At 39.2% G+C, this 27,941-nt stretch overlaps 1 protein-coding gene across 1 annotated transcript in view; it reads left to right on the top strand.

The window, feature by feature from the left end:
* The window catches only part of NDNF (neuron derived neurotrophic factor), a 44,750-nt gene extending 23,036 nt beyond the window's left edge, over positions 1-21,714 (top strand). The window contains exons 2-4 of the mRNA XM_007172411.2: positions 5,347-5,535; positions 10,955-11,079; positions 13,082-21,714. Coding sequence (XP_007172473.1) covers positions 5,348-5,535; positions 10,955-11,079; positions 13,082-14,475 — 1,707 coding nt within the window. The 5' untranslated portion in view covers position 5,347 and the 3' untranslated portion in view covers positions 14,476-21,714. The remainder of the gene's footprint in view (positions 1-5,346; positions 5,536-10,954; positions 11,080-13,081) is intronic.
* The last annotated feature ends 6,227 nt before the right edge of the window (positions 21,715-27,941 follow it).

Genomic DNA, 27,941 nt, shown 5'->3' with positions numbered 1-27,941 from the left:
TGGACAATTATATTTCAAAACAATTTCTCCTTTTAATCTAGGACACATTGGCATTCCAAAGGATAAAACTACCTCATATCTCCAATAATCTAGATTCCCAATAATCTAGATTAAAGTTTGAGGTATATCAAATCATCAGGTCATTTTTCTTTTCTCACTTCAGTTTTGGTAGGATAGGAAGGAATGTTCAAATATGGGGAAGGCCTCTGACAATATGAACAATCTCAGAGTTTTAGATTAGCGTCTATGAACATGATTCACCAGAACTTTTCAATCGAAACAGTCAAAGTCAGTCTTCTCAGTAATAGGATAAAACCACCTAGTTTTTCTGGGCTGAAAATCATTGTGTAACCAAGTTGATTGATCTGCCTAGCAAAATAAAAATATTTGGAACCATCCTAGCAACTTTCTACTTCTGTTGGAACTAGACCCTTGACTGTAGACAGAGAGCAAGATTTCTTGCTATGCAGACACATTTCCTAGATTATCCACAAGATGCCCATGACAGAAGTAATAACGCTGAATGAGAAGTTCTAAGAAATGTTATTTACTTTAAATTTTAAACCTAGATAAGCTCTAGATACCTAGAAGTAACAAAAAGAAATGAGAGGAAAAGTTATGCCATTAGAGGGCACTTTTGTAATCTTAGAAGAAAAGTCTGTTCTTATAGACTGGATTACCCAAGGCTTATTCTTAAGCAGAATGTATTTTCAGTTGTTTATTTAAAAGTGACTAATTCTTAAGCTAAGAGAGAACATTTTTTTGGTAGGGAAAAAAAATCTGTAAAATTCCATCCTTTAAACAATACTTACATAAAGCTTTACATTTGAATAAGTGAATATAAATTGCAAAAACATGCACAATATGTCTGCATAATAGTTTTTTGATTAGCCATATTCAATGCTGCTTTTAAGTACATCTTGTTAAAAAAATGCTGCCTGTAACCTGATCAAATTGAACAAATTATTAGGTTTCCCTAAAAACTGAGTATGTTTTTCCCCAGCAATACATGAATGTTATTAGATAACATTTTGAAAACAATAATCCTACAGAATATAAAGTCCTGTGTTTGGGGAATCATACTAATCTTTTCCAGTTTTATTGAAAAATAATTGACATACATCACTATATAAGTTTAAGGCATATATCCTGATGGTTTGATTTACATACATTGTGAGATGGTTACCACAATAAGTTCAGTTAACACCCAGCTTCTCCTGTAGATACAATAAAAAGAAAAGGGATCATACTAATTTTAAACACTTTTCTGAAAAGTATCTGTTTTGCCCGTAGTTGATGTGGCAATTTAAATGGCTAAAATTGTTTCAGAAAGAGGAAGTGTGACCTGATAGAATTTTAGCTGAGGATATATGAATTTTTTTTTTAAAGAAAGCAAAAGATAGTTTAGTCTGTTCCCTATTGGTGATTATCTAAATAAAAATGTCTACCTGAGCCAGTAAAGTCAATAAGCCAGTAAAATAATTTAACAAGTAAAATCTTAGTGTCAATAACTGTGAAGAGTATGAGATTTTACCCTCCTTGCAAGCTAACAAGTTAGCCTGCCGTAGTTTCACAGATGTTAGATGGCATGAGACTCCTGGGTCAGCGACCAAGGACTTTATTACACAGAACAACAGCAGAAGCCACAGATCCACAGCAGCAGCATTTTCTCCCACTGCCTGACCCCCCAATTCTCGTAGGGTGATGCAAAGAGGGCCTGATGGCATCAGCCCATAGAGTGGGGTTTATTATAAGAGAGCAGCCCTGAGCTTAGGGAACCCAGATTTTTATAATGGGTAGTAATCATGCCTGCTCTTTGCTCCAGAAGCTTTATCTTCCAAGGCTGTTTACTACACAAACGTCCTTGAAAAGATAATCTGGAACAAAGGCAGTCAGTTCTTCTTCTCCCCACATATGCACAAACAAGCACAGAAACCCATGGAGAATTGTCTTTTTAACATTTAACTCTGCATAATCCTATCATCTGAAGTTGTTCACTTTACTAAATATTACATGGCTAAGTAGCTGATGTGGGGGAATATATAATAATCATATTTACCACACTCCTGATAGTTTATATTTCTTATATCATATTGTATTCACTATGTGTTCTTACGCGTCCAAGCCTCAGTTTGATCATTTTTGAGATGAGATGAGATAAATAATAGGGCCTACATCATAGGCTTGTTGCTGGCATTCATGAGATAATAGATATGAAGCACTTAGAAGAGTGCCTGGCACGCAGCACATACACAACAAATTTATTAACATTGTTATTAACTCAAAATTCATCTCTTTTTATTAGCTGATTTAATAAAGAGAAAGTTCCTCCCACAGGCAGCTGAGGATGCTGGGAAAATTCCCACCAGTCATAACTTGCTAGCTCTCTAACTCTGGGGCTGACCTAAATATCCCAAATACCCAGGGGCATTGGGCAGCTTGTCCTGTTCAGCTGTGCAGTGGTACTGTGCAATTGACAGCTTTGAGGGCAAATATGGGGCTAATGAGAGAAGGCTGCCCTTGAGTGGTTCTAGGACAAATACTCCCAAGTATCTCACACTCAAGTGCTGCCATGGCATGTTTGCTCTAAGTTCCTAATAAATATGGAAAGCCAAATTCTAACCATTTCTGAAGAGGCATATTTTATTATCTGGCCTCTTCTGCTCTCAGGAGGCAAACTTTCAGAGATGCTACTACAAAGTAAACTGAATGTGTTTTATTATGCTGAAATAATAAGTATTTCTTTATAGGGGCGGCATATCAAATTCTATTCAGATTTTCCGTTTCTGTTAGCTACAGGATGAAGGGCATCAGAGGAGAGGGACTGAGGGTCGTGAGTGGAGGTCCCATTCAGTTTACTCCACCATGTCCCTATTTGTTTTTTTATAAATTTATTTATTTATTTTATTTTTGGCTGTGTTGGGTCCTCTCTGCTGCGCACCGGCTTTCTCTAGTTGTGGCGAGTGAGTGGGGGCTACTCTTCGTTGCGGCGCACGGGCCCCTCACCGCGGTGGCCTCTCCCGCTGCAGAGCATGGGCTTCAGGCGCGCGGGCTTCAGTGGTTGTGGCTCAAGGCTCTACAGCACAGACTCAGCAGCTGTGGCCCACGGGCTTAGTTGCTCCGCGGCATGTGGGATCTTCCCGGACCAGGGATCGAACCATGACCCCTTCACTGGCAGGCAGATTCCTAACCACTGTGCCACCAGGGAAGCACCCCCTATTTGTTTTGAATAGGTTCACTGAGCTTTGATTTTTGATCCCCCCAGCCATCTTTTGTAGATATAACCTTTGTTTGCTGTTAGTAACTCCCATGAGCTCTTGTTTATATCCCCAACTTTCCTTGGATTCCACCTTGACAATCACCTGGATATCTGAGGGACAGGTTATTTAATGAAATTCAAGGAGGCCTGGTCTTATTCCTAAACTGCTAGCTATTTGGGAAGAAGATTTTAGTGTTCAGTCTCAGAATCATCATTTGTTTTCAGAGTTTAGAAATCATCCATCCAAACCCTTCACAAAATTGAGGTCCAGAATTTTAAGTGAATTGCCTAAGATTACACTTCTAGTTAGGAGCTGAAACTAAAAAGTCAAGTTTCTTAGCTCTCAGTCAATTCTCATTCAATGGCAATACAATTGAGAAATAAGGATGGGAAATAAATGTTTGGGCTCTGCAGTCAGATTCACTTGGGTTTATATCCTTTCTCTGCTTATGTTAAAGGAGGTTTATACTTATATAAGAATAACATCTACTTCACAAGGTTTTTGTGAATATTAAATGCAACTTAGCACCGTGTTTTGCACATAGTAACTCCTAATTACTGCAGATATTTATATGGAAAATTGCAGAGCACATGGCAGAAAGGAAATTTTGAAAAAGTAAGTTAAAGGAACTTTCTGAGCAAGCTCACTGGGAAAAATTACTTCTCAAACTCTCATAGAAAAAAGAAAAGCTTATTCCCTTCAAAAAAAATATTTTCAGTTGTATGAATCTATTTTTGGTAGCGCTCAAAGAAAAACTAAAGTCAAGTGATGGTTTAAGTAGAGGTGACCTCATAGCTATAGCAATGACTATTTAGAAATAAAACTGGTATTCTCTTCATTTCAAATTATTGCAAATATTTGCATTTGACTTTCTCACTATTTAAAGTACTTCAATGTAAAAACACTATATTTCCCTAATGCTTGAATTCCCTGATGTATGTTGTCAAAGAGATAAGGGAAAACAACTCCTTACCTAGTTTTTTCTGTGAGGAAAACAGGCACCAAATCCTCAAAGGAAGCAAAGCCTTTCATTAGCACTTGAGGTGAAAAGAACTCGCCTACCTGCGGCTTCCTGTTGGGAAAGGGAAACATGTAGAAAATGGTGTCCTTGAAAACATCCCTACAACAAGGTGCCCTAGAGAATGATCCATGATTGCTTATAGGATTTTTTATGAAAGTCAGTGATAAATGCCAAAATGTAACTCAATGAAAACTGGAGTGGTAAATATCTAACTCTGCTGGAGGTTAAGACAAATGACCTAAGTATAGAACTTTCCAATGGTCTTTTTTTTTTTTTTTTTGGCTGCGCCACAGGGCATGTGGGATTTTAGTTCCCCGACCAGGGATGGAACCCTCACCCCCTGCATTGGAAGCGCGGAGTCTTAAGCACCGGACCACCAGGGAAGTCCCCAGTGGTCTTTCTTGATTTGAAGTGGGAATCCAAGCCCACTTTTTAATATGGTAAAAGTTTATATATAAGTGTTGTGTTGAAGAGTCTGGTAAATCTGTAATATTAGACACTGGCAAATAACTCACCTTGGGATTTTGGACAAATTGCTTATCCTATAAGAAAGTTAAACTTTATAATCTCTTAAAATCTCTGATTTATGAAAATCTGATTTGCAGAATAATTCTATATATGATCCTTCGTCAAATTTTAAGGAAGAAGAAAAGTCGCTGTGTAGTGGTAATTTTCTGGCTCTCAGTGGGTCTCTGTGACTTATGTTATGGTTCAAGCTTTGAGACATGTGTATGGAGATGTCTACAATGACCATATTGGCTTCTGCCATAACGAAGGGGGGGCCTTTTCTCTCTGAATACCCAAGGAAGTTAATGCACCAAGAGTCCTTTTGTTTCAAAATCTTTTTAATATCTGAAATTCTGGTGAATTCATTATCGACTTGTTGAAATACTTGGAAAAAAAAAGAACTGGAAAGTTGCCTTGAAGCTCATGTGCATGTATCCAAAATACATAATACAGCTCTTTCTGTCAAAACCAAATAGTGTGAACCTTTCAGAAAGTTCTCAAGTTGCCCACGTGTTTTGCCTGTAAAATTAATGTAAGCAATTCTTTTTGTTGCCCCAGGATGCTGCCTCTCCACTGGTGCGTGCTGTGGCTTCTGTTACCACTCAGCTCCAGGACCCAGAAGCTACCCACTCGAGATGAGGAGCTCTTTCAGATGCAAATTCGGGACAAGGCATTTTTTCATGATTCCTCAGTAATTCCAGATGGAGCTGAAATTAGCAGTTATCTCTTTAGAGACACACCTAAAAGGTATTCTCCCTGCAGTATTTCCTTTATCAATAAGCTCAGAAAGGGTGTCTCTGAAAAAGAAAGTGACCTTTTAGACTTAGTTTAGGTAATTTGCAATCAACCTCTGGATAGCATTGCCTATTTTTCTCTAAGTAAGAAAATAAAATGGCAGTGCAACATCTAGTCATTAGACATCGCTTTGATTCTCGCTGATTGTGATCTTTTGGGTGGAGAGAGAAGTCCTTGCATGTCTAACGTTTTGGAATGATCATTTTCTTTTCTTCAGGATGGTAGGAAATTTCTAAGAATGACTCTACAGGATTAATGAAATTAATTGAACACATATGATCCTTCAAGGGTTTGCATTGGCTTGTAAGGATAATATTTCTTTGATCAATATGATTTGTTCTGAAAGCATCAAACAAAACAGAGATAAAAACTGGCCTCTCGCTTATCTTCACTCCAACATCAACATATTGAACTCACATAATGCTTCTAAGTATTTTGGCCTTTAAAACTTACATATATCAACATATCATATCAATCAATCAATCATATAAACTAATTATATTTAAAGTTACTTACTTTGCAGTACCCAAACTCCTCTTTATCATATTTCAAAAACAGTTTCTCCTTTTAACCTAGGGCACCTTGGCGTTCCAAAGGATAAAACTATGTCATATCATCAATAATCCATTTTCCAAAGATTGAGGTGTATCAAATTATTGTCGTCTTTCTCTTGTCACATCAGTTTTAATTGACAGTAAGAATGGAACGTGGTGCTCCTCTTCCACTGAATGACACAGACATGTTACCATCCGGTCAGTCTGTGTGAGAGTAGATAATCAGTTTTCATATTTTGATGGGTGTGACCTATTGTTTGGGTATCATTTCAGCACCATCTGAATGAAATTATTTGTTTGAATTAACGTAATAGATTAGGAACTGATTTGTCAGTAATATATAAAATAATTATGACTCTTTCAATGACATTCATAAGAGTGAAGGCACAAAATGCAAGGATGATTACACTAAAGGAACTTGATGTCTTGGTATTTACAGAGACTTAGTCTGTGAAAACAAGGAAGGGTAGAGGAGGCAGTTTTAACAATTCAAATTAGTCTTAAATATCAGCTGAATTCATGCCGAACCATTTTGCTTGTCATATTCTTTTGTCTCTTGAAACTTTTGAGTGAATCCAAATTTTTCTTTAAAAATTACTTTGATTTCCCAAATATACTTGTGCACTGCTTTGCAGTGTTCTTTAAAATACAGCATTCCTCATTATGTAATCATTTCACTTAATCAAATAAATGGTTTATCTTTGATCTTCCAGTCTCTTAAAAATTAAATAAGTTTTGGTTCTAAGCGCTGTCTTAAAATTACATTTTTTTTTCTTTGAAGCATCATGTTTTTATTATAAGACATTTCAAAACAACACATGCTCCTTTCCTCCTTCTGTTTTTATTTCTTTCATTTGTTCATTCTTTTGGGTTTTTTCCCCCCCCACAAATCATGATTGGAGACTTTGATATCTACATTTGGATGCAATGTTAACAATAGTTAAATAAAGAGTTGTGGCCACAGTCATTTCTAGGGGTAAAATATGTGATGGGAGAACACACATAGACATTGTTGATATTACAACTAAAGATTAAATTCCAGATAAAGTTTGGAAGCAGAGAATAGCAAAAGAAAACAAATTCATTAATTATTCTTATGTTTATACATAAATTCCAAAGTCTAAATGGTTCATGAAGTGTTTATCCCTCAACTCTGGCCTTATAATTTGGAGCATATTTATCACATTTCTGTCTCCCTCACTAGCCAGTAAATACCTGGCGCTCATAGATCGTGCCCTATCATCTCTGATTGCAGCTGCCTTCCACCAGTGCACTGTGCATGGTAGACAATAAATGTTTGTCAAATTGTTAAAGTTTATTCAGATTGTCTTTTATCCCTAATCATAAGTGCTTCCAGATGAAAATGTTGACTTAGAGGGACTCTCTGATGTTTTCTATGTATAATGATTACCCTGTGGAATGCAAGCATTGTTTTCTCTGTTATTGGTTGCTTATGGCTGGTATTAAAGTTACTAAGACACAGTTCCATACTTTGGGAAATAAACTACTTTCTTGATTGAAATGAGAACAGAAGATAATAGATGAACATGCACATTGATTTCAGCACTGGTTAGCTCTGCTACCCACATAAAAACCAAAAACAAACAAAACTAAGAAGTTTTGAATACTTTTAAAATTACACGATGCTAAATAAATTATTTTGTCTTACCTAATTGTTTGTAATGTTCATAGGTTCAGTCATGTTTATGTGGTTAATATCACCTATGCAACCTGGCCAAAGGAACAAAATTCTACTCTCCAAAAGTTGACTGAATTTGAAAATTAAACCATCTGACACCTGTCTTTAGGGATGCTTAAGTCCATAAAATTTCCATACAGTAAAGAGTGCAATCATCTAGTTGTTTTGTTTGGATGATTGTCTAACTTTACTATATTCCAAACAAGCTTTTTTGCTTTTATAGGGTCTTCACTTTATTTGTCCTTCCACAGCCCTATTTCCACCCTCCAGCTCCTAATTCATCTTGGAATAGTGAAGGGGGGAAAGCACATATATTTCCATTCAGATTCAGTATCTTCAGGTAGAAACAGACTAAGTGTAGGTATCCTAAGGCTAGAATAAGGTAGGTGTTATGATTCTTGGGTTCTGTTTATTCATTTAGTAATGCATTCATTAAGAAAAGTTTATCAAGTACCTTCTACATGCAGAAATCTGTGCTAAATGCTGAGAATAAAATGACATGGAAAATGAACCCTAAGTGGGCCTTTGTTGGGAAAATGACATTAATCGAATAATAATATAAATATATAGTCACAAATTGCAATAGGTGCCCAAAGTGAAAAGTATAGGACACTCGGAGTATATGAGAGAACCTGAGCCAGAACAGTAAGAGAAGGCATCCCTGAAGAAGTGACATTTAAATATTAGTAAAGGCATGTACATCAACTATATTTCAATTAAAAAATTATTTATTTATTTATTTACAAATATTAGTAAGGACTAAGGGGTGTATTTCAGGCAGAGCAAACAACATCCCACTTGACGATATGACATCATGATATGGCTCAAAGAAGCCCTACGTGGTTCGAGCACAAAAAGCAAAAGGGATAATGACATGACAGTGAGGTAGGCGGAGGCCCCACTGCTGGGGAAGTTGAAGACTCTCTGAACAATTAAGGACTTTTCCTCAAAAGTGAAAAGCTAAACTTATTCATTAATTAATTCAACAAATATTTATTAATAATTATTTTAGTCTCTAAGTCTTCATCAATGAACCAAATGCCCTGCCCTCTTGTAGCTTTCATTCTAGTTGGGGGAGGTGGGAAAAGAAAAAAATAAACAAAGGTATATATAATACATCAGGTAGTGATAAGTGCTTTGAAGAAAAATGAAGAGGAGTAGAAGAGCTTCACGGGTAGGAAGGTGATATCTTACATAAGGGGTCAGAGTCAGTCTACGGCGAGATGGTGACCGACTCTAGAGAAGAGAGTTGACGCAGTGACTGAGCACGTAAGGTCAACAGCTGGAAGATGAGCATCTCAGCTGGAGGAACAGCAAGTTCAGAGGCCCTGAGGCAAGAGTATGCCATAGTCATTCCACAGAGAGCAAGGAGCTGAGTAAAGAAGGCAGAGAGTAGAGGAGACAAGTTTAGAGATTTGGTTGGGGACGCAAATCATTGCAAGTTCTGAATGAGACAAGAAGCTCCTGGAGGGTTTGCAGCGAGTGTGTTCAGACTTAGGTGTACATGGATATCTCCTCCTGGAGGGAGGTAAATAAACTAAGGGGGTCAAAGCGGAAACAAGACCAGTCAGAAGGCTATTGCAATGCTCAGACAAGAAAAAATGGTGGCTTGATCTGGTGGTAACAGGGAAAGTGGAACAAAGTGATGGACTCTGGGTATATTTTAAAGATGAAGCCAAAAAAAAAAAATGACTGCTGATTCAGTGTATGTGGAATGGAAGAGTAAGAAAAAGTCAAGAATGACTAAAACGTTTGTCCTGAGCAACTGGAAGGTTAGGGCTGTCATTTACTGAGTAGAGACAGACTGCAGGAGAAGTTGGTTTGGCGAGAGAATGAGAAGTTTGGATTAGACATCTTAAGTTTGAAATGTTCAGTAATATCTGAAGGAAGATGGCGAGAAGATAGTTGTCTCTAAAATTTAGCTAAGAGTTCAGGCTGACAGTTTAAATTGGGGAATCATTAAAATAGAAGAGGTTAAAGCTGTGAGCCTGGGTGAGATCACACAGGGAATGAGCACGGGGAGAAGACTGTGTCCTAGCACGGGCCCTTGGTTCACCCCATGGGTTAGAGGTCGGGGAGGTGAGAAGAACTGCAGAGGAGACTGATGGAGCAGGTGACCACGGTGGTCAGTTTGGAGAGGGTGTTGGGGTGGATATAGAGAGAATCGAGAGGCAAAGAGGTACCCAGGAGGTGCAATCTCTAGGAAGTGAAACTTGCTTATTTTTTGCCGTGAAACCAGTGAGGAAACCACTGTTTCCTCCCTTGCAAGATTATGGGCTTTGAAAGATAAACGGAATCATCTAAATTATTCAGAGTAAGACTATATAGCATTGTTATACATAGACAATATTTTTATTCTACTTAAACGTTCTTTTGAGACATCATTTTAAAAATCTAAGGGGAAAGCATAGAGGAGAATGTTTTGTTCTTTTAAAATGTTTTAAAATCACTAGGTTATTAATTCAACAGAAAATCTTAGTGATAGAGAAATGTGTCTTTCCACTGACTGACACAGTTATCTTTGCCTTTTAAAAATATTTCTCAAATGGTCATTAGATACCTCTCTCCAAAAGGATGTGGAATAGTAAAACTGTGAACAAAAGTCAAGATTGTAAAAACATGAATACAGTGTTATTTTGCCTGAGACCAACATGCATTTTAGAAGGACATTGCTGTGAAAATGATCTTTTGGAATGGTTGGTGCTTTAGAGTGCCCTTGGGGTAACTTATAAATTTATCGCCAAATTTATGGAAAATGCAGTACCTGTAGGGCAACGTACCTGGAAATTCCTCTTGGTTGTGACCTACTTTGCACTGGTGTTAAATAACACCCCCAAACTGGTAAGTGTTGATTCTTAACTCGAGCAGCACCCAAACTCCACGTTTTGGTTCAATGTCTTTCAATTATTTCAGACTGTGTCGATGGTAAATCTGGTCGCAGAACCTTGGGCTATTGGACTTCCACGGTTACTGCTGAAAATATCATGATTTGTGTCAGATAGCCAGTTTGATTTTCTGTTAAATGAATACAAGTTAAACCAAGCGATTTTCCCCAGTAATCTTGGTTGTAAGTGTTAGGATGAATTACCTCGGTCTGAAGTGGTCCACTTTCACCCAGGTATTTCTTTGTGGTTGAAGAAGACAACACCCCACTGTCAGTCACAGTGACTCCCTGCGATGCACCCTTAGCGTGGACGCTGAGCCTCCAGGAGCTGCCAGAGGACGCGAGCGGGGAAGGCTCAGGTAAGCGGCGCGGCAGATCTGGCCCCAGACCTCTGGATGGATAGCTGAAAGGCTTATGAGACGGACAGCCTTCTCTTAGTAAGAAAAACCAGCATGGATGCATGGGGGAAGCTGGAGATTTGGGGATGGAGATGAGGGAAATGGAGGATGACATCAGATGGTGGTGATTTGGTAAAATAAAAGGTTGAGAGAGACAGGTGTGTGGGTTGAAGGAGTGAGGAAAGGCAAGAGGTGAGCTTCCCTGGCTGAGGTTTGCAGTCTGGTCTAACCATTGGACTCACCACTGGGGGCTGTGTATGCTACTGACGACTGCATCCTACCTCAGAGGTTGTGATTTAATTGCCCTGGGGTGGGGTCTGGACATTGGGAGGGTAAAAGTTCCCCTCCAGGTGAATCTAATATGCACCCAAGTATAAGAGCCTCTGATCTCCGGGGAATAAAGGGTAGCCACAAAGAGAGAACAAAAGGGCATTGAGCACCACTGAAAGTCCAGGCTGAGAAGAAAGTCAGGAAGAATAGGTCAGGCATTTCAAGAAGATGCAGATGATGGAAAGCAAATAACAGATACAAAGAAATGAGTAGAGTCTGTATGAGGCCCTGGGTTGATGCTGCCTCCCTTTAAGGGGCAAAGGCATCCCAGCTTAAAGTGAAGGCTTGGGCTTCCCTGGTGGCGCAGTGGTTGAGAATCTGCCTGCCAATGTAGGGGACACGGGTTCGAGCCCTGGTCTGGGAAGATCCCACATGCCGCGGAGCAACTGGGCCCGTGAGCCACAATTACTGAGCCTGCGCATCTGGAGCCTGTGCTCCGCAACAAGAGAGGTCGCGATAATGAGAGGCCCGCGCACCGCGATGAAGAGTGGCCCCCACTTGCCGCAACTAGAGAAAGCCCTCGCACAGAAACGAAGACCCAACACAGCCATAAATAATAAATAAACTTTAAAAAAAGTATAAGTATTATTAAAAAAATAAAAATAAAAAAAATAAAGTGAAGGCTTGAGATTGGTACCATGACAGGATGTTAGCAAGCTGGATACTTACAGTGATGTGGGAACACTGTAATTAGGAAAATATTGAAAGGGCACATGGGAAGTGATGAGATTGAGGTAGAATGAATAGTCACATGATGATTGTGTTAATTGTGTGGTTTAGGAATATGAAATTCTACATACCTCACTCTCAACCTGCAGTGATCAGCTGGAAAAGATCCATTCCCACTCTGGCTACACAGTCCTTCTCTGGGTCTTCTAACACTGATATCTGTGTGATATCTGATATTAATAGTAACAAAAAATGGAAAACATTATTTTAGTTTCAGTACTTTCCCTATATTCCTCCTGAGCATGTGTTCTACACATTGAAAATTAGGTCCTCTTACTGGTGCTTTATATTCTATATTTTAATGAGATTGTCAAGTCCTACTAACAAAAGCAAAATTAGTGAAATGGCTAGCCACCCAAGTGCAAACTGATAGAATCCTTCTGGTAAGTAGATTGACAGTAGGGATTAGTCTCTAAGAGGTTTGCAGTCTTTGACCTAAAAATTCTACCAGCTGGAATCTATCCTGAAGAAATAATGTAAAATCAGAAAAGCCTTACATATGTAACAGCATTATTATAATGGTCAAAAATTAACCAACAGTTTTATTTTTATGATATGATATTAAGTGAGAAAAATGGAGGTTTCTCTAGGTACATATATGCATGATAATAAATGTTATAAAGTTGCAGAGAAAAATAAGAGAAAATAATACCAACTGCATAAACATGTGTAGAAGGAAGACTGATAGAAATAGACCAAACTATTAATAAAGGACTATCTGGATCTTGTATGAATGGATGATTTTTTTAATCTTGTTCTCTATCTCCCAGTTTTCTACTGGGAACATGTATTCCTTTTATAATGGAGAAAAACTCAATTAAATTGTCTTAAGAACACAGTCTAAGGTTGGCAAGCCGCAGCACATGCCCTGACGTGTAGGCTGTGCTTCTCTTGTGTCTTTTAGGGGATCCAGAGCCTCTAGATCAGCAGAAGCAGCAGATCATTAATGTGGAAGGCACAGAGTTATTCTCCTACAAAGGCAACGACGTGGAATATTTCATATCTTCTAGTTCTCCATCTGGTTTATATCAGTTGGAGCTTCTTTCAACAGAGAAAGACACACATTTCAAAGTATATGCCACCACAACTCCAGAGTCGGACCAGCCCTACCCTGAATTACCTTACGACCCAAGAGTCGACGTTACCTCCCTGGGATGCACCACGGTCACTTTGGCTTGGAAACCGAGCCCCACGGCCTCTTTGCTGAAACAGCCCATTCAGTACTGTGTGGTCATCAACACGGAGCACAATTTCAAAAGTCTCTGCGCGGTGGACGCGAAGTTGAGTGCGGACGACGCTTTCATGATAGCACCAAAGCCCGGTCTGGACTTCAGCCCTTTTGACTTTGCCCACTTCGGATTTGCTTCGGATGCTTCAGGTAAAGAGCGCAGCTTCCTGACAAAGCCGTCTCCGAAACTGGGGCGGCATGCCTACTCGAGGCCCAAGGCTGACATTCAGAAAATCTGCATAGGAAACAAGAACATCTTCACCGTCTCGGATCTGAAACCCGACACGCAGTACTACTTTGACGTCTTCGTGGCCAACAGCAACAGCAACATGAGCACTGCTTACGTGGGCACCTTTGCCAGGACCAAGGAAGAAGCGAAACAGAAGACAGTTGAGCTGAAAGATGGGAAAGTTACAGATGTGTTTGTTAAAAGGAAGGGGGCAAAGTTTCTACGGTTTGCTCCAGTCTCGTCTCACCAAAAAGTCACCTTCTTTATTCACTCTTGTCTGGACGCTGTCCAAATCCAAGTGAGAAGAGATGGGAAACTTCTTCTGTCTCAGAATGTGGAAGGCATTCGACAGTTTCAGCTGAGAGGAAAACCGAAAGCCAAATATCTCATTCGACTGAAAGGAAACAAGAAGGGAGCGTCTATGTTGAAAATACTAGCTACCACCAGACCCAGTAAGCAGTCATTTCCCTCTCTTCCTGAAGACACACGCATCAAAGCCTTCGACAAGCTCCGTACCTGTTCTTCGGCCACCGTGGCTTGGCTAGGCACCCAGGAAAGGAACAAGTTTTGCATCTACAAAAAGGAAGTGAATGATAATTACAGTGAAGACCAGAAGAAAAGAGAGCAAAACCAATGCCTTGGGCCAGATACAAGGAAGAAATCAGAGAAGGTCCTCTGTAAATATTTCCACAGTCAAAACCTGCAAAAAGCAGTGACCACAGAAACAATTAAAGGTCTTCAGCCTGGAAAATCTTACCTGCTGGATGTTTATGTCACAGGACATGGGGGGCACTCTGTGAAGTATCAGAGTAAAGTTGTGAAAACCAGGAAGTTCTGTTAGTTACCTTGTATAGAGATATATCACTTAGAACTCCAGGAGAGACATTAAATCACTTTAAGTATAAACTGACTACTCCCACAGCTGAGAGAAGTTGTGACCTGTACTTGTACTATGGAAGAAAGGATATCAACTGGTGTATATTGATGTTTATATAAGTAATTGTTGGAGGAGACTTGGTCTAGTGTGCCCCAATGGTACCTAGTGTGCATCTGATATCCACTGATGTCAAAGAGAAAGGACATCTTGAAGGAACTGCCATCCCTTGCTTTGACCACTGCATGAACTGCTTCTAAATTATTTTATCACCTAAAAATTTTGAATATGCCATTCATTGCACACATCCACAAATGCAAATTATTCCTCTCAATAGATGCTAGGATATATATAAATTATTTTATAAAGTCTTGTTTTAAATGTCAGTGTTTCTATGATTGTAAACTATTAAATTCTTTTCCTGTTAAAGTACGGATCTAATCTAAGTATATTAAGTGGACAGCCCTTTAGTCAGTTCTATTGCTATTGTAAATTCTTATCTGTTGAGTAAAATGTTTAAATACTGTATGTATCTCATGTACAAAGTTGACATACATTATATTCATGTATATAAAATTAAAGATATTAGATTATATACTGTTCATTTTCCCAAGCAGCTACCTTGGTGTATTCAATTTCTATTCTGTCCCCCAAACTGCGCCTTTATGTAATTTTGCACCAGGTTTGACCCTTTTTTTAATAGTTAAAAGGCATGCTGCATCTCTCTAAAGTTACTGTGGCATTAGAGACAGTTATTGAAATTTGTATTTTGACATTGAATAGGAGCTAGCTGTTGTGAGAATTGAGAGCGCACCAATGGACTTAGAATAAGACAAGCCTCAAAATACTGTAGCTCGATAAGTATTCAACAAATCGTCCTTAACAACCTAAAATATATTACCTCTATTTTAAAAATAAGCATCTATTTTAAGTACAAAATTGGGATATGCCAAATATTTTCCAGCTGCTTGAATATTAGCAAAATAATTGTTTTGATTTCTACTGGGAGCAACTAAGCAACCACCAATTAGGACTGTAATTAGTAATGAGAAAAATATGGAAGCTGCTGTTTTGTAACATTAACAGTCTGTTACTTTTAGCTTTGATTTCTCATGAATCTTCAAAAAGTAATTTAGGTGTAAGATAAAATTTAGGCAAATAATAATAGAAACCTTCATTTATCAAAAACTCTTTACAGAGGGCAGTTTTAGATAGTTTCATTCTCCACAGGTTCTATACATGATGTGTCATGAAAACACTGGAGGATTCAGAAGAGTCTGGGATTTACAGTCAACTAGGCTATGTGGCTTTAGGAAAATCTGTTACCTCCCCTCGTTCCTCTTTCCCATTTATAAAATTAGGTGGTGATAGATTTGGATAAGATGATATTATAGGATACCTTCTATCATGAGACGTTGCCTTTTGTAGAATTCTATGATTCTAAATTAGAAAGTGTTTCTGTAACTACAAGTGGGGCGGGTGTAATTCCTTAACCACTACATTTCCCCTGTGTGCTGACACCACCTTTCACGTGGTGGGCGTACATGGGTAGCTTTCTTACGGAGTATAAAGTCACTATGCCTTGGGGAGTATAAGTGGTGGTCCTTATGAAAGGACCACCGCAGGAGAAAATATCCCCCCTAAAAATGTGTCATCCGGGCTTCCCTGGTGGCGTAGTGGTTGAGAATCTGCCTGCCAATGCAGGGGACACGGGTTCGAGCCCTGGTCTGGGAAGATCCCACATGCCGCGGAGCGACTAGGCCCGTGAGCCACAGTTGCTGAGCCTGCGCGTCTGGAGCCTGTGCTCCGCAACAAGAGAGGCCACGATAGTGAGAGGCCCGCGCACCGCGATGAAGAGTGGCCCCCACTTGCCGCAACTAGAGAAAGCCCTCGCACATAAACGAAGACCCAACACAGCCAAAAATAAATATATAAAAAAAAAAAAATGTGTCATCCAATTCATCAGTGTTAAGATATCAAAACAAAATTTATCATATCTGTATGAAGCATTATGACACCTGAAATAATTTTTTAAAAGGAAGAAAGAGCATGTCCCCAGTGACCACATAACCAACCAACTTGGAAGGAGAACTTTAGAATTGACAATATCCCAGAGACCTTCTTATCCTAAGTTATAAATACGGTGCCTTTGGAAGGAGAATCAACTTTCTCATATTACTCACCAATATATTATTACAGAGCAATGTGCTAAATGGGACTACAGTGAATCAAAGAGTTATTGCAGCTTCTGAAGGTGATGGACTTAACTCTCAGATATTGCTAAATGCCTGGGAAACGCTGGGAGCCAGGCCAAGTCAATTTAACCAAGCTTTTATTTTTCAGCCAACTGGGATGGCAGTTTCTATGTAGTCTGGATATACCAGAGAATTCTTTCATGGTCCCAGTGAAATTTGCCTTTTAAAAGTTATGGGAAAATTAAACACACATTGTAAAACTTCTATCACTCATAAAGGAAGAGAGAAACCTATTAAAAATAAAGCTCTCTTATTTACTAATGTGTTTAGATTTTAGGAGCATTCAGGTAAACTGAGGACAAGAAAGAAAAATTTGTTCTTAATTAACAAAAGAACTAGAAAGCTAATATGAAAGCACCACCTTTTCTCCATTAAGCTCCGGGATAGCTATATTGAGAACAGGGCATTTAGAATACCAAGTATAGCCATAGTATCATTGAGGAGGGAGGAATCTCTAAGGACATTTTATTTGAGTTCACTATCTTTATTTTTCAGGTGCAAAAGGAAATTGAATACCAGAGAAATAAAAAGAAAGTTCTCATAGTCGAAACAAATAAGCAATAGAATTGCTTAGACTCCAAAATCCTTACTAGAATATAAATCACCAATTCTTAGGGAAAAGAAGTCACTTATGGATTATTTTCCAAAAGAAATAAAATTTTTATCTTATTTATGACTTCAAAGCAACTCATTCTTAAAGACCATTTCAAATTTCGTTAAGACTGTGTGTGTAACCTATAACTGACAACTTCAAACTTGTAAGAAAAAAAAATTTATGATTATTTTTAGAGACAGAAAGTATTCTAATCTAGGTTTGCATGTACACACAAACTGAGGCTGTTAAGTTCATTAGTCAATTATTTTAATCTAAAACTATTCAGAATCTATAAAAGTTTATAGCAGATGATTTTCTTGCTTAAGTTATAATCAATGTCTAGATTAATTTTTTAAACATGCATCAGAGGATTAGTGCTGGAAAGGAGATATGCATTGCTTATTTTAGTTACTCAGAATGCACTTGGAAAATTTACGATTTTTGTATCCTGAAAAGCCAAATGAAGCGACTTCAAATAAAAAATCACTTAGATGAACTTTAGAGATTGAAATCAGTTTTAATGATTTTTAATAGTTTGGGAGGTCCAGACACCATTGAAAATACACACACACATACACACACACACGTTTTGAATACAGTTCAAGGAATTTGTTGGACCTGAAACCAGTAGGAATCTCTTCCAACACATTACTAATGCCTCTTAGAGATCACCTAGTTCAACTATCTCAATTTATAGATGAGGAAATTGAGGCTCAGCTAAGACTAGAACCCAGATTCCTGTACTCCCAGTTTAATGTTCACTCCAGGAGTTCATTTTAAACACTTTTTCACTCCAGAAGGCATGCAGCCGCTCACCCAGACCATGCACCTTTGTCTCTCTTCACTGGCTGGCTTCAAAACAAAAACCAGCATCTGACTTGAAGAACAAGGTCATTTGGAGCTCTCCAGCCACTTCCTTCCCCACTTAGATATGGTGCAATAAAGTCAGCTGGGAACTTGCCTTTGGGTCCTTCCCCGAGGACCAAGCAAAGTGACTTCAGCCCGTTTTCAGCTGTCCTCTGTTTGAAGTTGTCCGCAGGACCTGGGAGACATCAGGACACACTCAGCATTGTGTTTTTCCCAGAGAGTTTTGGCCAGAAGAATATGCAGTAGCTTGGGATTTTGGTCTTTGTTGTTGTGAAGGTGGGAAATGGGAGGAGAACAGAGAGAGGAAATGGAGCATGGAGGAAAGTATAGTTTTATCTAATTTCTTTCTCAAAGTGGTCTGAGAGATCAAGGGAAGTGAGAGATCTAATACAGCTTAATTTTATTAAGGTTTTGGATTCTGTTCTACACACAACCTGACACTGGAAAATTTGATAGATCATCATCCACTGTATTAAAATTGCATCCCGCTATTTGCTAGGAATGGTTGATCATGTATCTGGGTGAGATTTCCTTCATTTCTGTTTGTTTGCATTCCCCTTCCTCAACCTTTGAGAAATAAACTTAGTAATCAAAGTTTAGAGATGAAATTACTTAGAATGGCTTTTCATATCCACCCTTATACCTCTTTCAAAGATATTTTACAATATTCTTTCAAAGTATAAAATATATAGAAGGCTATTGATCGCCGTCACAGAAAAATAACTGGTTCCAAGATGGAAGAGTGCAAGGCCTTAGGGGTAGTTATGTTGCTATATTGTCATTATTCAGATTCTAATGAAGATAGTGTGGCATCAAGTGTTAGAGGGGGAAGAGAGTAGTGCCGGGAGGGACATTGCATCCTAGTAAAGGACCCCTTAGAAAACAGAGAGAAGAATGAATGTAACTTGTCATCCCATTGCCCCACAGGGGAGAATTTTCAGAAAAGTGTAAGGTTTTCTGGAAACTTGTTAGAAACTTAGAGTCTAGAAACTTTGAAGCAGGGGCACGTCAAGCAGGCTCCCAGGATGTGGACATGTCCCAAGACTTCAGAATTTGAAATAATTTTATGAATTCAGACTAAGGTGTAAAACAAAGAAGTCACAGCAGATGGGTTCTTGTTATGGGTGATGAGATCCAGACAGAACAGTAAAAAAAATAATAATAATAACCATCTTACAACTAAGAGAAGCGATGAATGCATTGCTTTGTTTTTGAGTCCGGTGCTATCGTCAGAAAGTGAGCTTTAAGAAGCAATTTCAAAATTTTTCCAGTCTCTCTCTGCTTGTGTAAATACTTGCCAATATTAATATCCAATCAAATTGTCATAATTTGGAGAGGAGCAAATATCCATTTCTTGTCTATGGTTAGCCCTTGGTATAATCTTTCTACATTGTGTAAATAAGGCAGCACAGAATTATATAAACAGTTGTTTTAAGATACACTTGACAAGACTCCCAAATGTCCATATTTAATTATAATTCTAACAGGATTTTGCTTCTGAGAAAAATTATTTGTAATAAACGGAACCAAGTACATTAATACATAGCAGGGTTAGAAGTTTGACTGTTCAGTCTCATCCCTTCCTATAAAATGAACTCTGACCTATTAAATAAAATTAACATATTGCTACTTTTACCATGCAGGTTGGAAAATTTCCCCAATGCCAAATCAACAAGCAGTTTTTGGAAGCAGTTTGTTACCCTCAAAAGCCACAGAGATGTCACATAGGCCTCTGCATTTGACTGACCAATTTTGTGCCCTTCTGTGGGTCCATATGGTTAAAATACCTGGATTGTGGCTGAACCGTTCAAGAGTTATAACCACAGATATAGTTTGCTGTGTGAGCAATTTGCTAAGGGCAACTGGTGTAGTCACAGATATGGCCCATTTCCAATGGTTGTGTCTCCAAGTATCAGAGCACCCACAAGTAGCCTTAGTGACATCTAAAGTTTCCTGGTGCTTCTGGATGTAGTAAGAACTTTACTTGAGACCAGCGAAGAGGCAAGTGAAACAACTGAGAGAGACAAATAAAGGTACAAATATTTTTAAAATAACCAAATAAAATTCAACCAATTTTACTATGGTAAAATGTCATTTTAAAAACATGTTTTTAAAGAAATAACATACTCTTTTAGCTCTTTTTAATGGTAGTGTTGAATATCTCCTTCCTGCCAAATAAAGCTTGCCATTCTTCCTCAAATAAAGAGGCCAAGGGTAAATTACAGGTTGCCCAGTTCTGACTTTTTCCATCACGCACATGATCACGGGTTCTCTTGGCTTATCCACAGGTGATCTTCAGGTATGGAAAAAGATGACAAAGCTATGAAAGCAGGGTAAGATCCCAGCACTTACATTTAAATTACTTGCATTTTGTGCAAGTTCCGTTGACTAATGGAAGAGAGCTGGGCTTCAAATACAGCTGTGTGCTGAGCAAACTTCACTGCTCTGAATACTGAACTCCAATTCCTTTGCGGATTCCATGGGCAAGCATTCCGAAGGCCTGAGTTCAAATGTGCAGATAAATACTCAGTGCTGGAGTTTTTGGTGCCAAAGCATACAGAATACTTATGTTCTGCTATGGAAATCTTGGAAGAACAGAACTTCTGTTTTTAATATCTCTGAGGATTTAAAACAGTTCTTAGACTACTTATTACCTTTCATAAAACGTATACCTCCTTTAAAAGTCTCTTGGTGGCTTACCTATATTTAAAAAAAAGAAAACAATACTTTTTGATTCCACTGAGTTTTCTCTTCTCTATTGAAGATAAACAAGCTAATAAGAGAAAGGACAGCAGTGAAAAGAGTGTAGAAATGGGACTCAGGATGTGTGGTTTTTTTAACTTCTGTGGTCTTGAGCTTTCTCATTTGTAAAATGAGAAGGGTGATGATCTCTTAAGATTCCTTTTGGTAAATCAGGGAAACTAACAACCTTTAAGCACATACTGAGTGCCAGGCATGTGAGATACAATTATTTAATCCCCATAACAACTCTGAGATGAAGACATTATTGCAGTCTCATTGAACAAACAAAGATCCCAAAGAACAAAGAAATTACATAATGTGCTCAAGGTCACAAATTGAATAAAAAATGGATACATCTGACTCCAAATGTATGCATCTTTCTATTTCCATTTGTGTGGTGTGAGCTCTAGTGCTTATTAATGAACTTACAGAATAGAATACATGAGGAGACAATTGATTAAAATGGGGAAAATTTAAAACATATTCAAAGGTTGGCCTGGACATTTATCAACAAATTATCTTTGACGTGGATAAATATGAAGACCTAGAGACAAAAGAGAAATAATTCACAAAGGATCACTAAGTTCCTTTTACTGTGTAGGATTTCTCCATTTAATGATGTCTTATACTATATCACAACAACCTTTCTTGCTATTTGCTTATATATCTCATTATACAGAATTTGCTGTAATGCTTGCATAAGATAAAATGTGTCTGTAATATGATGCCAATAAACCTTTATTTAATGCTTTTGTGTTTTAGCATATAGAGTTGTCTGTGGCTGTTTGGGACTTTGTTTTGTACATATTTACTTTCTTTTGTTATAGGTTTTTTAATTGCAGATACTTAGTGGGCCTTCATTTATATGCCAGCCCCCGAGCTGAGGCATATTGTGATAATCCACACAACAGTCTTATGAGGTAGATACTATTATTCCACATTTTACTGATGAAGAAACCAAGGGTCAGAGAGGTTAAGTAACTTCCCCGATATCACACAGCTAATAAAGGGTACAACTCAGTGTCAAATCCAGGGTTATAGATAAAGCCAGTGCTGGAAGGGGTGATTCTCATTTCCTGCCTTTGGGAAAGATCCTCTGACTTCCCATGGAACCCACTGGCACAGATTTACTTTTAAAGTTTGCTGGACTTGTGCTCATTCTACTAAGGACTTAACTTTGTTGGCACATTGAGTATTTGATATTGACATTCTCCTGATTCGCTCTCTTATACCTTTGTTCCCATATAAATTTTTCCTATGCACCTGGCATTTAAGAAGCTCACACAGCCACCGCCTGAGTCGCAGGCTGAAAGCTGGTGAACTCTGTGTCCTGCCTGGGGAAAAAGCAGCTGACGACAGGGTTCGAGCATCGCCTTTGGGGCCAGTGAGTTAGTTGATATGACTTCTTTGGTTGAACTCTTTCCTAGACAGTGCTAAGGAGAGACGAGGGCTCTGTTGCCCCTTTAGCCCCTCCCCCATTTAAAAAATATTTTTTTCCTAATTGCGAAGGTAGTGTTTGTTATAAAAAGAAAACTACAACAACTAAAAACTTACTCAAACCTATACCATGAAACTTGAACCTTCACTCTAATTCTATTCCCCAATGAAAACTATTTTTAACAATTCTGTTTACATTCCAATACTTTTTCCTTCCCTGTATATAAACTACTATTTATTATTACCATTCATTTTTACCAAATATGGAATTATACTAAACACACAGTTTTGCAACTGGCTTTTTTCATTGAGTTTGATATTTGGGCCCACATTCCATGTCAGCTTGATCCCATTCTTTTTCAAACATCCTTTCTTCCCATTCTCCTCAGATATGTAAAATGTGTATCAATATGAACACACAATGATGGTCTCCATCAGTTACATGTTAAACCATCCTCAAATTCAGGACTGAACCATCGCTGACCTCTCCTGTGTTCATTGTTGCATACGGGCATCCTCTCCCAACAAGTGACAGACTCTCTCCTTGACCTGTAGTCAGGCTGGTCTGAGCTGCCTAGGCTTGGATCTCCAGTGTCCATCCTGGGAGGGCCTGCATAGCCCAGTTTTAGCAAGAATCCTGCTAAGTCAGTTTAGCCCGAATCCCCCACCCTGGAATCTGATGACTCTGGACATCTGGCCAAATTTCTCATCCCCTACCCCGCCCCCCACCCCCAGATAATATCATATCACCCCAGCCTGCCTTCAACAAGAATCCATCCCATTAGGTCAGCTTAGCAAGAATCACCATACTCTCATCATAATTTTTCATCCGCTGACCCCCTCCTCCCACCCTGCTCTTTGGCTGTAAATCCCTACTTTTCTTTGTTGTATCCTGAGTTAAGCCCAATCTCTCCTTGCTGCAAAACCCCACTGCAGCAGTCCCTACACCTATTGCAACCGCCCTGAATACAGTTCACCTTCCTATCTGAACAAGTATCAGAATACATTTTTTTAGCACAAGCAAACTACTTCCAGACCTTGTCTTCATCTTCAGCCTTGTCAATATCTCTGTGGGAGTGCTCACCCACCATGTGGGATACTGCTTAGGGGTTCATGCACACATGATACCCACAATCAGGCAAATATATTCAAATGTAAGTTCAAAGGAAATGTTTCTAAAGCCCAGTTGACATGATTGTGATATTAACATTTATATTTAACACTCTTGGGAGGATCTGTGTTTCTGATCCGAACTACTCAAGTTGACATTGGCAAGGAAAGCTGAGATTCTACGTAGAAATTGTCCCTGAATCCACGTGACGGAGAGGTTGGGTTAAAAGCAGGTCATTCCCTGGCTTCTCTTTTATGATCACCCTCATAAACCTCTACCCCACCCCACCCACTTAATACCATGAGAGCAAGGAACCAAGTCCTTTCAATCAAAGCAGTTCTTCAGTCTACATGTGTCTTGGATCGTAATCAGTTTCCCGGGAGGGGTGAGAATAGTGAGGAAGGAAAGTCTCTTATCTATTCACCCAGTGCTCCCAAACAATTCTGTCAGAGATGAAAACAACACACATCTTCAAGCCACCTTGAGGCTTTCTCCTTTGCAGGCAGCTCTTTGGAGCGTTCAGGTAGGGGACTGAATGGCAGGCACCAACGAGGGCAGAGACTGGTTCAGTATCTGGATCCTCTCGGGGTTAAATGTCGGGACACTCTTCTCTGACAAGAGCTTGAGCAAATACCTTTAAAATTCCCATTTCATGCTCATTACAAATTCAGGTTAAATGAAGTAACCATAAAAAGTAAAATGAAACTACTCTCAAGGGATCTATAGAGGACTGAACTAAGAATTGGAAAGTATTTTTAAAGACTATATAATAAAAATGATTATTGCATCTGCATTTTGGGCAAGACAAAATACAAAGTTAATGCCAACATCTGGTTTGTTGTACAAGTCCTGATTTTATATGTATTTACAAAACATTATGTATATTTTATATAAATACACAGAGAATATAAAGTTATTTACAAAACCATATATAGACTATAGCCATAAAATATTTCTCTTGGATTTATGCTTTCATGTCCCAGAATGAGAATGTCTTCTAATTTTTCTTTCTCAGACTGCCTTTGTCTGGTTTTCTTATAAAGGTTTTCTTTGCTTCACAAAATTGATTGGAAAGCTTTGCTTCTCTCTCTATCCTCAGAAACAATTTGTATACTATTAGGAGTTACTGATTTCTTGAATATTTGATAAAACACACCTGTGAACCATCTGGTTCTATTATCCTTTGGAGCGTTGTGACTATTCTATTTATTTACTGATAGTATTCTCTCAAGTTTTCTATTTTATCTTAAATCAAAAATTTAACTTATATTTTCTTTAAAATTTGTCATTTTACTTAAATTTTCAAAAGCACTGCTCCAAATTTATTCATAGTATTATGTTCTTTAAATATTTTACGTACTTTTAATTTTATTTCCTTTATTATTTTTAAATTATTTGTGTCTTGTTTTCTTAAATCTTCCCAAGAGCTTATCAATTGTTTTATATTTCTCAACAAAAACAGCTTTTGGTTTTATTACTCTTTTAAATTGTTTCTTTGTTTTATGTTTTGTTAATTTCTAATGTTATCTCTATTGCTTTCCTCCTTCTGCTTTCTTTGCATTTAATTGCATGAGTTGATCACTTAGCTTATATATTTTCACTTTTTTATTTTCTAACTGTACAGTTTAATGTATGCAAATTTTAAGAAATCATCTAGGAGGCCAGGGGATCCCAAAACGGAATACAGATTTTGGCCAGAGGATCTAATTGTATTACAAATGTATGTGAAACCACACCACTGAAGGGGATGGTTTTGCTGGGGGCGGGCGGGAGGGGAGGGAATTGCTGACCTAAGTAACTTTGGAAATGAAATGGAATTTGTAAAACTAAGAGCAAAAGAAACTTACATGAGCACTATAGTCCAGTTGACAAAGTTGTTTCCCATGGGGGTAAGTATTAACAATTCTGGTACTGCTATGAGTATATACTGGAATTGGACAATTGGGTAAATGTATGGCAGATGGGGGAAGCTGGCTTTTCACCGTTGGAATGGGAGATTACTGATAAACAAGGAGAGGAGGCTAGAATCCATGTGATGGTGATGAAATAGAGTTGGAGATGCCAGTATAAACTCATATTTAGAATAATATAAATACAGATGGTTATGTATAGAAAAGTTTATCAGTACATGTATATACATGGATTAGTATACACACATGTATTTCTATGCTCTGTCAATGAGAGAGTGTGGAAGCCGTGACACCCCAGTAGCAATAAACACAGCTCTCACCCAGATCTTGGTTTCTGTCTTAGTGAAACAGAACAGAACCCTGTGGTCCTTGCCCCTCATGTCCTCAGCCTGCCTTTTGTCTGTGGAGAAACTTTAGCCAAAGAAGAAGTTTAATCAGAGAAGTGAGAAAATGCAGAAACAAAGGAAAACAGTCCAACAAGACTAAATAATAATACTTTAGTCAGTAAGCAAAGTCAAGGGCCTTTAGCTCCTCTTCAAGGGCTAGAGATAATATTCCGAGCCACACCCTGGGAGCTGTCTTATAGATACTGAAACCCCTCACCAGGTGGAAGAAGTTAATTGCATGATGACCAGACTGTAGCCATGACATGAGCTGCCACGATTCTGATGACCGTCAGAGCTGACTGCGCTGTTTCTGTATATAGCCCCCTCCCTCCGTCGATAAAGGCTCTTGCCGACATCTGAACTACAGCAGCTTTCCTTTCCACCAACTTCGCCTTTTTATTGGCTTTTGCGCAGCGAGCAGCCGGACCCCACTTTCAGGAACAGCTTTTGAGTCTGGCGTGGGGCTGCCGCGCTCTCGTGACAGCTGGCTCCCCGGGGGCTGCCCGAGTAGAGCGCAGCCGTGACGACACGCCTGGACCGGACGGCCGCGAGGAGCACGCTGCTCGTGGCTAGCTGGCCCCGAGAGGGAGATTTTGGGGGACATTCGTAGGAGCTGCTGAAACCATTTGTTTCCGGGATTCTCCCTGTCTCTCCCTGGTTCGGCACTGGTTGCCAACTTCTTACACTTTTCCTTGGTGGAACGGAAACGTACATCTGGACGAGCCGCTGAGCTCCAAGACCGAGTAAGTCCACCGGTGTGCATCCGGGCAAACTTCACTTTTTTTTTTTTTAAATTTTATTTATTTAGTTTATTTATGGCTGTGCTGGGTCTTCGTTTCTGTGCGAGGGCTTTCTCTAGTTGTGGCAAACGGGGGCCACTCTTCATCGCGGTGCCCGGGCCTCTCACTATCGCGGCCTCTCTTGTTGCGGAGCACAGGCTCCGGACGCGCAGGCTCAGTAATTGTGGCTCACGGGCCTAATTGCTCCGCGGCATGTGGGATCTTCCCAGACCAGGGCTCGAACCCGTGTCCCCTGCATTGGCAGGCAGATTCTCAACCACTGCGCCACCAGGGAAGCCCCAAACTTCACTTTTGAGCCCTGAGTGTCGTTTGGGCACTTTGCCAATTAGTTCTGACTGTGTCTGACGTTGAGGGCCATTTGTGAGCCCTGAACTGCTATTTGGGCATTTTGCCAATCGGTTCTGACGTGTGTCTGACCTTGAAGGCCATTTGTGTTGGGGAGGTGTTTGTTTGGGACTCCTCTTAGAGCAGGGGTCCCCGAGCCCCGGGCCACAGACCAGTGCCGGGCCGCAGCCTGTTAGGAACCGGGCTGCGCGGCAGGAGGCGAGTGTAGGGCAAGCGAGCGAAGCTTCATCCGCTGCCCCCATCGCTCGTGTTACCGCCTGAACCTGACCACACCCACAGCCCACCCTTAAATTGATTTCTCACAATTCTGGAGGCTCTTAAGTTCTGGAGCCTGAACCTTACCCACACGCCCCTCTCCTGCCCACCCCCGCCCCGCCCGCGGAAAACTTGTCTTCCAGGAAACCAGTTCCTGGTGCCAAAAAGGTTGGGTACCACTGTCTTAGAGGATTTGTGACAGTTCTGTCTTCTGCTGTGTGAATGTGTATTCCGTTTGTGTGGTTGGTATTCTTGTTGCATTTTGTAAAATGAGAAATTCAGGTTCTGTTCATGAGAAAGATTTTAGCTATGAAACTATGACTAAAGAAAAAGAAAGATATTTTTTTTAAGCATTGTGTGGCCACCAACATTATCCTTCCAACTCCAGAGAAAATTGGTTAAATTGAAACTCTTTTGAAACTCCAAAACTGGTTCTTTTTGCATATGTAGTTATAGAAAGCTGGCTTGATAAAGTACTTTTTGCAGAATTCTGACTCTGAGAGAATAAAAATATTCCTAGGAGAAGGCTTAAAGTTAACTCTCATCATGTCCTTGAAATACAAACACAACCCACTTTGCCTGAGACTTCAACCTTGGGTTAATTACTAGAACTTCAAGCCAGAAAAAAAAAAAAAGAAGAAGAAGAAGAAAGAGGGTTTGGGTTTATTAAACATGTATCTTGTATCACATTAAAAAGAGATTGTGCTCTGAGAAAAATGTACGTTTTTAA

This window comes from Balaenoptera acutorostrata, chromosome 5, assembly GCF_949987535.1.
Source record: "Balaenoptera acutorostrata chromosome 5, mBalAcu1.1, whole genome shotgun sequence".
Classification (NCBI taxonomy): domain Eukaryota; kingdom Metazoa; phylum Chordata; class Mammalia; order Artiodactyla; family Balaenopteridae; genus Balaenoptera; species Balaenoptera acutorostrata.
The sequence above is the reverse complement of the archived record's forward strand: the minus strand, read 5'-3'. Positions and strand labels throughout refer to the sequence as shown.